At 48.1% G+C, this 10895-nt stretch overlaps 1 protein-coding gene across 1 annotated transcript; it reads right to left on the bottom strand.

Annotated features, from left to right (window-relative positions):
- Positions 1 to 1013: 1013 nt before the first annotated feature.
- CCKAR (cholecystokinin A receptor) lies at positions 1014 to 10070 on the bottom strand. The gene is made up of 6 exons (XM_056125561.1): positions 9821 to 10070; positions 9318 to 9522; positions 8354 to 8605; positions 5288 to 5549; positions 2870 to 2997; positions 1014 to 1538 (listed from the first exon to the last, which is right to left on the bottom strand). The coding sequence occupies exons 2-6, from the start codon at positions 9427 to 9429 to the stop codon at positions 1018 to 1020; spliced, it is 1275 nt and encodes a 424-aa protein (XP_055981536.1). The 5' UTR covers positions 9430 to 9522; positions 9821 to 10070; the 3' UTR covers positions 1014 to 1017.
- Between the last annotated feature and the right edge of the window lie 825 nt (positions 10071 to 10895).

Here is a 10895-nt window from a genome sequence, read left to right as displayed (position 1 = left end):
CACATTCCAAAAGCCCTACGTTAATTGTGTCAAAAAGTATGCCACCTTTATTCTTTTGCCTGACACTGCAACTCGACACAAATCTCTACCTTGGTCGGTACACAGGGCTTACTAGTCTCCTTTGTACCCAGAGGTCTTTGTGGAAAAGAGGAAGTGTCCCATGAGTATGAGAATTAAGCTGAGGCAAAGCCATGAAGTTGCACACCACCACATCAAGCTGGAGTTGTTTAAGTAATACATACGAAAGCAGCAATTCTAGATTACTATGGACCACCTGGCACTTCCCATTCCTGATAGGAAACAGAACTGGCCAGCCTGTACTTCCAGGTGTGAAATCTGGCAACTCCTTGGAGATGAACACAACCTTTGCCATTTCCACCTAACTCTTTGCCTCGCATGCTCTTTTCTTTTTAGAAGTGTAAGGTCCAAATCCCATCTTTGACACCCAACATTCCTTAGGTGGTTCCAAAGATGTCACAAATCCCGTGTCTGAGCATCCCTGACCACTTCCCCCAGAAAGTCAGGCTGCCCCCTTCCTACAGAAACAGCCAGAAGAGGGGTTTGTTCCATATCCCTGTGGTCCTGATGCTATGGAGCAGACAAGAACACAGACAAGAGAGAACAGTGGACTCTCCAGGGGCAGGACGAACTGCCACAATTCCGCAAGGGCAGAAACAGCAGAGCATGGAGGGGAAAGGAAGCCCACCGCCCTTGGAATTCTAGAAGCTTCTAACGTGGAGCAAGGCCTCATCCCCGTTTGGACACGGGGCAGTTACACTGGCAGCATTAGCCCCACTGGACTCCCGGCACTGGCCTGCAGTGGTGCTTCTGGTGACAAAGGCTGCAGGAAAGATGCTGCCCGGAGTCACGAACCCCAGCCTAGTGGGGTCCCAGTAGAGTTCCCCCGAACCCGGGGCCTTATCGTCTGCATCCTGCTCCCTTTCCTCCTCTCTTGCCCACCCGCATCCGTCCTGTCCTCCCCGACTCCAGGCCCCACCCCGCGACCCCGCTGCCGCCTCACGGGGCGCCCATGTGGCTGTAGGAGTACCTGGACAGCGAGGCGCCCGTGGTCCTGCCGTCCTCCTCGTCGGCCCCCTCGCCGCGCGCCCCCGGGGGGCCGGGCTTGGGGCAGCAGGGGAAGGTGGCCAGGAAGCCCAGGCGGAAGCGCTTGTTCATGAAGCAGTAGATGATGGGGTTGACGCACGAGGAGGTGTAGGAGAGCAGCAGGATGAAGGAGATGGGCGTGCCCGAGAGCAGGCGCTCTGCCGAGGCCGTGTCGAAGGCGCGCCAGGCGTTGGCGCTGAAGATGGGCATCCAGCAGAGGAAGAAGAGCAGCACGATGACCATGAGCATGCGGATCACGCGCTTCTTGGCCAGCAGGTTGGCCGCCGAGCTGCTGCTGCGGATGCGCGGGCTGCGGGCGCCGGGGCTGGCGGGCAGCGGCCGCAGCTCCACCTTGCGCGCGGGCCGCGACTTCTGCAGGTAACAGCCGTCGCTGTCCTGGTACCGGCTGCCGCTCTCCGGGCTGGCCTTTCGCTCTGGGTGGGCAAGCGACACGGCTTACTGCTGGGGAGGGATGGGAGATACCCACCCCCGCCCCCCCAAATAATCCCAAGGTTGGGATTGTACCCTGAGCAAAACAGTTTGGGTCTTTTAGAATGTGATCCGGGCTATTAAAGAATGCGCCCAGGCAAGGATGGAATAAAAACAGTGATATACAATAGAAATAAAATCACTGTCACTGTCCTCCAATTTGCTCGAGCGGACCCAGTAACGTCTTCATTGTGACACTTGTTACTATGTTTGGCATATCCAATACATCACGGGCTTTGCCATGCAGGTGGGACACTCTCGGTAACTTGCTGGGCTCTCCGAGAGGGGCCGAGAAATTGAACCCGGGTCGGTAGGGTCGGCCGCGTGCAAGGCAAACACCCTACCACTGTGCTATCGCTCCTGTCACCCCAGAAATAAAATAGAGGTAATTACATATGATGTTTGAATATAATAATAATAATAATAGTGATTCTAGCATACTTATGGTGACAGCTAGGCATAGAAATGACAAGGATCAGTATCATCAGAGAATGGATATTCACACACACACACACACACACACATCTTTGTTCAGATACTTTGGAAAGGGGTTCTGTTGATTTGGGAAGTTTCAGGACACCTTTGACTGCCAGGAATCTTGATAACAAGCAATTTTTTTTTGGTTTGTTTTTGGGCCACATCAGGCATTGCTGAAGACTTAACTCCTGGCTCTGAGTTCAGGGATCAATCTTGGTGGTGGCACCATATGGGGTACTGGGGATCAAACCCAAGTTCACTGCAAGCAAAGCAAGTGCCCTACCTACTGTACTATCTCTTCAGCCCTGCGATTTTCTTTTTCTCCCAATGAAGATGTTGTAGAGAGTAACTTATGGAAAGGGCAAGGAACTGGGTGAAGGGGTGGAATGAGGATGAGAGTGGTGACCCCAGCACATGTGGGGACAGATTTTATTGGTTAGTGTCTGGGGTCAGTGGCCAAGAAGTGGGAATAAACGCAGGAGGAGATGTGTTATAGTTTGTTGCAAGGGCGTCCATTTGAAGGAAGCACTAGAAGGACTGTAGGACACATGATTCTTAGCTTATAACTGGATTTTCTGTGTGAGTTAATTTTATTTACCCTTTAAGATCTATAATTTCTTCATCTTACCAATGAGAAAATAGAAGCGCTAGGTGTCTTGACCATTTATAATTCAGAGGTTTCCAAGAATACGTTTCAGACTCTCCAATCTCTTCTGTTCTCTCCAGCTATGTTTGTTAAAGGTACAAAAAACAAGCTTTGGCCATTGTTTGCATACACATACAGCTAAAAGATAGTTACCTCTGGCAGACTTCTTCTGGTTAGCATCAAACTTTATGCCTTGGTAAAGTTCCAGAGAGATTAGTCCATATGCCACCATCATCACAATTCCAGGAATAAGAAAGAGAATGAGTAACAGGAATGTGTGCCTAATAAGATAAAAATAAATTCTATAACCAGTCATTCATTCTACCAGTATTTCAAACACATGCCGTGGAATGAGTAGGGCTCATCTACGTTTTAACCAGTTTGAGCAAACGTGTGCTGTATTTATTATCCCCCAAATTATGTATTTAATATCCTGAAAATTCCATGTCATTCATTAGAAGCTGTTACTTTCTCCCTTGTTTTCAGATAAAGTCTCTTACGGAAGATTAATTAAATTGGAAAGTTTTGGTGTGAATCTGTGCCCAGATGCAACTAGTCTCATCCATACAAAATGAACGAGAGCTTAAAAAAATCGACTAAAAAAGAAACATCGACAAAATTAATTCTATGTAAGCAAGGCTACCAATAATAATAGATTACCTTTATGAAGGACTTATTAAATGTGCTATGCACTTCAGTAATTTTATATGAAATGGTACATAGAATAAAAATAAAATACATGTGATTGTATATGATATTTAGCATCTATACTAAGCTTTATTAATACTTAACATATTTATGTAGTTATGTCCATTTAGTTCCCACAATAAAATACCTATTTTAGAGATGAGAAAACTGAGACAGTGAGGTTAAATGATTGATTCAAAGTCACTCAGTGAGTAATGAGGGGATTTGTACCCAAACAATATGATTTTAGAACCCAGGCTCTTAACTGTTACCATATACTACTGTTGACTTTATCACTGAATGATCAACACCTAGGTGGGCATGCTGGAGAACCTGCTGGATTCGGCACAGCATGACACTCTGGTTGTTTCTGACTCCGGAGCATAGGGCTTGCTCATTCTGCTGGCTGGAAGCACAGAGCCATGCTTGTCTTGCAATGCATTCAATTCCTGAGGAAGAGCAGCCTCCTCCTGCATGGGTCTGGCCTGTACCTCACTGTCACAATCTGACCTGTGGAAGGTTGCATGATTGGGCCATGAAATTGTCAGAAGCTCAGGGTGGCTGGGCTCGTTCTCATTGCAATTGGACATATTTTGGTAAGATTTCTTTATAAGCCTTGCAAATGTTCTTCTTATTTTTCTTATTTATAACGTAATTCGTGTGTGTGACTTAATTACAATGAAAAGCAGAAGATAAAAAGAAGCAGAGATTATCTTTGGAACCATCTTTCAATGTTTAGTTCTCTGCTTCTTAAACATGCTTGGAATTAATGAGTTGAAGCTGTGCATTTGTGTCTAGACAGTCAATGGTGTTCTCATATACATATGCTCATTCAAATCCGAATGAGGGAGATAAAAGATATCTGTATTATTAACTTGCCTACATAAAGAATTTGAACATCAGAGAAGCAACTTGAACTTGTCCAATGTCACCAAGCTATTTAGCAAAGAAATGCTTGCTAGATCCTTGCCTTTTGATTGCTAGTGAAGTATTCTGTGCAAAGACTGTAGTATTTCCTCTATGGAAAACCACAAGGGATTTGAAGCTCTAATTTCAATTCCTTAGACTATTGTTACCCTCCAAAACTTCTAAATGAACCCCCTAGATCATTTATTGCATGCTGCATGGTGACCAACACAGAAGCCCTCACTTCCACACTTGGCTTATTTGTTAACTAATTTATTTATATTGGTTTCAGGCCCACATGCTGTGGTACTCAGAAGTTATTCCCAGATCAGTGCTCAGGGGTTACCTTGCAGTGCTCAGAGGACCGTGCAGTGTGGGGAATCAAACCTGTGCCACTCTGCACCTGCTTCATTCAAAGTATGTGCCTCAGCCTTTTGAGCCATAACCAGTTCTCTTCTATCCTTGCCATCTTGAGAGATTAACTCCTCTCTGTCTCCATTTCCTCATCGGTAATATGGGGCCAATAGTAAACTAATGATAAAACATAGATTCTAGGGTTTTTGAGGATTGGCTGAATTAATATGTGCAGTAAAGTTTAATAACACAGAGCACTCTAAACTTTTACTGTCTTCATTTTTCTAGGAGAAAATGAGAAAGTTCATTTCCAAAGGTCTTCAGCAAACAGATTCCTGGAGACTCTGGACAATGTCTCCCAGTTTTTGGAAAAAAATGAAAATAGGTGCTGGAGAGGTAGTACAGAGTTAAGATGCTTGCTGTGTGTGTGTATGGTCAACCCTGGTTCCATCTGTGGCACCACACAGGGTTCCCTGAGCACCACCTGGAGGGAACCCTGGGCTCAGACCGAGGAGTAAGCCCTGAACACTGCTGCATATGACCCAAGCTCCAGCCAACACCCTCTGCCCCTCAATAAAGTGAAATATTATGACAAATTGTCCTTGGTGACCACCATTACCTTACCAGGATTGCTGCATGACACCACTGGGGAGCAGAAAACGGCACATGTTGGCGGTTTGGTTGTTGTTCTTGGTGAAAGGGACCAAGTTGCTGTAAATGGGGTACGGAGTCATGATGGTGAATGAGAGAAACCAGGTAGCAGCGATCACCTTCAAGGCGTGGGATTTTGTCTGCCAGACCCGGGACTGCAGGGGCTTGCAAATGGCACCGTATCTCTCCAGAGATATGGCTACGAGATTGAAGGTGGATACACTCACAGAGGTGCCTGCAGCAGGAACAGAGACTTGGGTTAGGGCGGCCCTGAAATCCAAAGTTATTTGCACATTAGCTTAAGCATTTGGAACCTGCACAGCTTTTGTGGCAAGGGAAAATGCTCAGAGGGTGAAGAAATATCACGGGTGGATATTTGAAAAATACTTTCTACCCGGCTTTGCTTCCCACAGGAGTTAAGGCAGTTAAAGAACTGCATTTGCAAATACATCTGAATGCTTATTTTTAGATAAGCTTATTGAACTCTGATTTTAATCAGACTCCTTCCCCGGTGGCTCATTAATTAATAACCCAGGGGATGAAAAATGTACCAGTCCCACAGAAAAGCTTTTTGAGTAGCCCAGAGAAAGGCTTTCATTCTGGATCATCAAGTCCTGAAATGTGGAGTAAAAACGTGTCTGAGACAGGAGTTGCCGTGTTCCCCAGACTTAGCCTAAAGAGTTGATGGCATTTAGATGAAGGGGGCAGCACGAATTCCCTAGAGCTAAGACTGTCTAATGGCACCATTGCATCATGAACCCCCAACTGGGCAGGCGAACTCTTCTTTCCTACATCTCAGGAGTTTTAGTAATGCTCACTGTTAGCCATAGTATTGGGGAAAAAAAAACCCACAAAATTGAAGAAAGTATCCAAATCGCTGCAATGAGAAAAATCCAACAAAAATAAGTGCAGGTACTGTAAATACTTTCAAAATGATATAGCCCCTTTTTGCATTGTTAAAAGCATTTTTATTGGGGCTGGAGCAATAGCACAGCGGGTAGGGCATTTGCCTTGCATGCTGCTAACCCAGGTTCTATTCTCAGCATCCCATATGGTCCCCTGAGCACCACCAGGAGTAATTCCTGAGTGCATGAGCCAGGAGTAACCCCTGTGTATTGCTGGGTGTGACCCAAAAAGCAGAAAAAAATGTTGGGGCTGGAGTGATAGCACAGCATATAGGGGGTTTGCCTTGCATGCAGCCAACTCAGGTTCTATCCCTGGCATCCCATATGGTTCCCCAAGCACCACCAGGATTAATTCCTGAGCACAGAGCCAGGAGTGACCCCTGAGTATCACTTGGTGTGACCCCAAAAGCAAAGTAACAAAACAAAATAATGTTTTTATTGATGTAAAATGCAACTAAATATTTTATTTTAGTTAGAAAATGTAGTTTGGTTTGGGAGAGGGTGTTCGTAACTGGAAACACTTGAATCTATCTCCTTTGTATCTTCAGAGAGCACTTCTGATGATGCTGAGGAGCCATAGGGGACCAGGCATGCAAAATCTGGGGCCCCTAAATGCAAAACCTGCTTTCCCAGCATTTGAGCCGTCTCCCCGTCTCCCACCTCCCAATCAATCATTTCACAGTAAACACATTGCACGCATTTGTGATATTATATAACCACAGAGGCACCTGTTTTTCAATTATTTTTCATTTTTCTTTTAGGTTTGGGGTCCCACCTGATGGTTTTCAGGGCTTTCTTCTGGAATCACTCCTGCCAGGGCTCAGGGAGGACCATATGGGGTGCCGGTGATCCAACCCCTGTTTGGCTACGTTCAGGGAAAGAGCCCTACCCTCTATCCTATTTCTCCAGCCCTTGCTTTCAAATACTTTATATAATCTGGTTAGATTCTTAAGAAATATTGTATGTCGATTTATACATGTATGTATACATATACACGTATATGTGCATACACATCTGGCGGACCTTGACAACTTAAAGTTCTATGAGACTGTAGCCACGATCATGACTTCCTTACTGCACAGTGATCCTGTGGATTTGTATGTCCTCTTTCTTATTTTCAGAGGCTTTGGGCTTGGGTATTTGTCTGAAACATGCAGATCTGTCACTCATCACCATTGTTTGTCAGAGCTGGGTCCCGCTTCCTCAACTGAGAGAAATCGCGGCTTGGAAAGCTTTCTGGTCACTGGTCACTGCCTAGCCTGACTCTGCTTTTGCATCGTGTAGGTCAGAACCACCAGTCCAAAACCCTCCCCTCCCATTTCCTGCCTCTCCTTCTGCCTTGTTCTCAGGCCGGTGTGGGGCAGGGAGGTGGGCACGAGAAGACAGGCAAGACACGCGTGTTTGCGCAGCTTGAACAGCCAGAGCTGTCGGTAAACAGAGACCTCGGGACTGGTGAGGATGAGGGCTGTGGCTCTGTGGCTCGCCTCCTTGGGCCCCTAGTTAAACTCTCTGTGCTTCTTCAGGGATGAACGTGTTTTCACTGCTGAAGGTAGCTGGGAGATGAAATGAGATCCTGGAAGTAAAAGTACTTGGTAGAGCATCTGCTACGTAAAAGTCACCCTAAACTGTTACCTCTTGTGGTCCTGATTCCTTCCATCAACCAGTGGATTGACAAAGGTAAAAAGCAGCATAGCTCAGACCGTCAGGGTCAGCTTTGTGACCCTTTTAGTACTCAGGAGAAAATGAGCTGGTCTAGGGGCGGAGTCCTCTTTTTGTCGGCTCTGGGAGGCCCTACATCCTTAGGAGGGGAACAGGCTGGGAACTAAATTCGGAGAAGGGGAACTAGCGCTGTGAAGAGATTGATTTTCAAATGGCCTTCGTGAAACTGACCTGTGAAAGATGCAAGCGGGAACTGACCTCGAGCAGGAGGGACCCACCAGAAAGCTGCCACCTTGTCCTTGAACACAGCCTCCCCCTACCCCCCCCCCTGCCCCTGCAAAGCCAGATATTTGCTCGCCTGGCTCTGCTTTTTCAGCACCCAACAGGGCTGCTCTGCTGAGGTGGTGAGGGGCAGGGGGAGGTCTGGGATGGAGTCCGGGGTGAGCTCCAGAAACAGCTTCCCCCGGCAACTCACCCATGAAGTAGGTGGTGGTCTTGCACACAGCGCTCCCGAAGATGAAATCCTTGAGCAGGTTGGGGATGAGGTTAAAGGGCATACAGAAGAGGCAGAGCATGAGGTCACTGACCGCCAGGGACAGCAAGAAGATGTTGGTGACCGTTCTCATTCTCTTGTTCCGAATCAGTACCGCAATGACCAGCGTGTTTCCCAGGACGCTGAGCAGGAAGATCAAGGAGTACAAGAGAATCTGCACCGCGGGCTGCCACTCTGGGAAGAGAAATGGGGACAAGAGACAGCGGAGGTGGTGAGGGCAGAACGCTAAAACCTGCTGGGGGCTTGGTTGCTTTGGGGTTTTGTTTCTTTGTGTGTTTTTTCTTTTTCTTTCTTTCTTTTTTTTTTTGCATGCATGTACATCACAGTGCCCGACTATTCCTGCACCGATGACATTTTGCAGGATGGTGATTCTGTGGCTTCTAGAGGATTGATTCGTGCAAGGAAAACTCCGGGAACCCCTTTTTCTCTCAAGAACAAAGCTCTCAAGGGAACAGTGATTTCTTTCTTTGCTAGCTGCTGGGCATTATTTGGCTTGAATCACTTCTTCACGCCGGATTTCCCCCCAGCAAAAGCAGCGGCGAGCCTGTGACAGCACCTTTTCTGTGAAGCTTGTTAAGTTCAAGCTCCGACACTTGTACACCTTCCTCTCTATCCAGTCAGCTCCTCCTCCTGCAAATCCCACACAGTAATCCCCCTCTCTCCCCTGCAGAACAATAGAGGAGTCTGGGGGGAGAGGGGCACTATGGTGGGGAGGGGGGCGAAGGGGGGCTCCATTCTGCTTTTTGAGCTCCGATCCAAACTTCTGAGCAAATGACTTTCTGCCAGCCCCTTTCCCCAGGACTCTTTGATACTGTCTCGCCTTGACAGATTCCCCACCCTTCCCCTAACTCGCTTTCGGAATACAAGAGTGGTCCAGGACACTTACCCTTGGAAGGCTGGGGCTGCTCCACGCAGAAAAGCGTCTCATTGTCAATGCCGAGTTCGCAGGGAGGAGAGAGGTCGCTTCCGTTGGCGAGGAGGCTGTCCACCACATCCATCCTTGCCTGCTGCTTCCCACGGGGCTGGCGAGCTGGGACGGGCTCACAGCTGGGGTGGGCTCATGGGTTCCATCCTCTAAGGGCCGATGCAACCTGGGTTGCAGGGGCCAGAAAGGGACGGACTCCAGGTGGGTGCTGGCGCGGCCATTCCTCTTGAGTTCACTGCGCTCCGTCCAGCTGGGCAGGCATGTGTGCGCCGGGCTGGGGAAAGGCAGCGCAAGCCCTGCCCGCTCCACCTTCCAGGCCCACCCCTCCCTGCGGGGCCAGTCTCAGGGCCCCAGCAGACAGCCTGGCTCTGAGTTAACCCTTCCCAGAGTCACTGCATTTATATGCTCATGTCCAAGCATGGACACACACACACACACACACACACACACACACTCACACTTACCCAGACCTGCTCCTCTCTCTGCAGAGGAACCTGTCACCCACCCGGACGTAGGCAGAAGAGAGCCCGCGGTGGCTGCTGAGACAGGAGCAATCAACACGGTAACAGATCCGATAATGCAGACATCAGGAGTAAGGACACGGAGGGACGCGGTCTCTACCTCCTTCTATAAAAGCAATTAGTGCCTTTTTAGCGTTGGAACCATGCCCGGCAGTGTGTGTGCATCTAACTGCTGGCTGGTTGTTAAGTTGTTACCAACCACAGAGTTATTTCTCTCAGTTTCTGCCCTTGTTAACTGCAAGGTGAGGGGGACCTCTTTGGAACAGAGGCTCCGAGCTCCTTCTCTCTCTCTCTCTCTCTCTCTCTCTCTCTTTCTCTCTCTTTCTCCCTCCCTCCCTCCTCTTCCTCCACCTCTCTCTCACACACACACCCCACATCCCCCACACTACCACATCACACACACACACACACACACGTAAGATTTTTCCATCCATTTATTTATTTATTTATTTATCCATTCAGTACCTGGACATTGATCGTCAACCCCAAACATACACATAAGAGCCGATCATTTCAGAGACAGTTAAATAAAAGAGAGGAAGTGAAACAGATCTATGAGTTGGAGGGGCCTGGACTAAGGGATGCCCATTTATACAGTCTGTTCAGGAATGGGGTCCCAGAGGAAGGGATCTGGGAGACAGAGAGGGTGAAGCCATGTGAGGATTTGGAGAAAGCTGCTTCAAGGCTGGAGAAACAGTACTCAGGACAGATGTCCAGCAAGTGCAAAGGCCCTGGGATATAAAGGAGCAAGCTTCTCTGTGCAAGACTGGGTGAGGGGCCAACCCTGGGAGGTTAAGGTTGGACAGGGGACTCAGACCTGGGATTTGGGTTCTCTGTGAAACTGTGGTATTGGAGAATTCTCTGTGTTCACTGGTTGTCAGTCTTCTGAATTCATACTCTAGGAAAAAGAAGAGGCAGGAGTGGCACTGTACTTCTGGCTGAGGCCTGGTCTCTTGGCCAGAGTCCTCTGGGAGGCCTCTGCATAGGGACATTCGCATGTCAGACAACGACACCCGTC

Source organism: Sorex fumeus, unplaced genomic scaffold (assembly GCF_029834395.1).
Source record: "Sorex fumeus unplaced genomic scaffold, SorFum_2.1 ptg000055l, whole genome shotgun sequence".
NCBI lineage: Eukaryota > Metazoa > Chordata > Mammalia > Eulipotyphla > Soricidae > Sorex > Sorex fumeus.
Note: the sequence above shows the minus strand (reverse complement) of the source record. Positions and strands in the feature narration are given on the sequence as shown.

Bases quoted from the DNA above. Each gene is read 5' to 3' on its own strand.
- CCKAR (XM_056125561.1), bottom strand. From the start codon at position 9,429: ATGGATGTGGTGGACAGCCTCCTCGCCAACGGAAGCGACCTCTCTCCT. The intron at 8,606-9,317 runs GTAAGTGTCCTG...TTCTCTTCCCAG, and splicing joins GCAGCCCCAGCCTTCCAAGG to AGTGGCAGCCCGCGGTGCAG. The intron at 5,550-8,353 runs GTGAGTTGCCGG...TTCCTGCTGCAG, and splicing joins GACCACCACCTACTTCATGG to GCACCTCTGTGAGTGTATCC.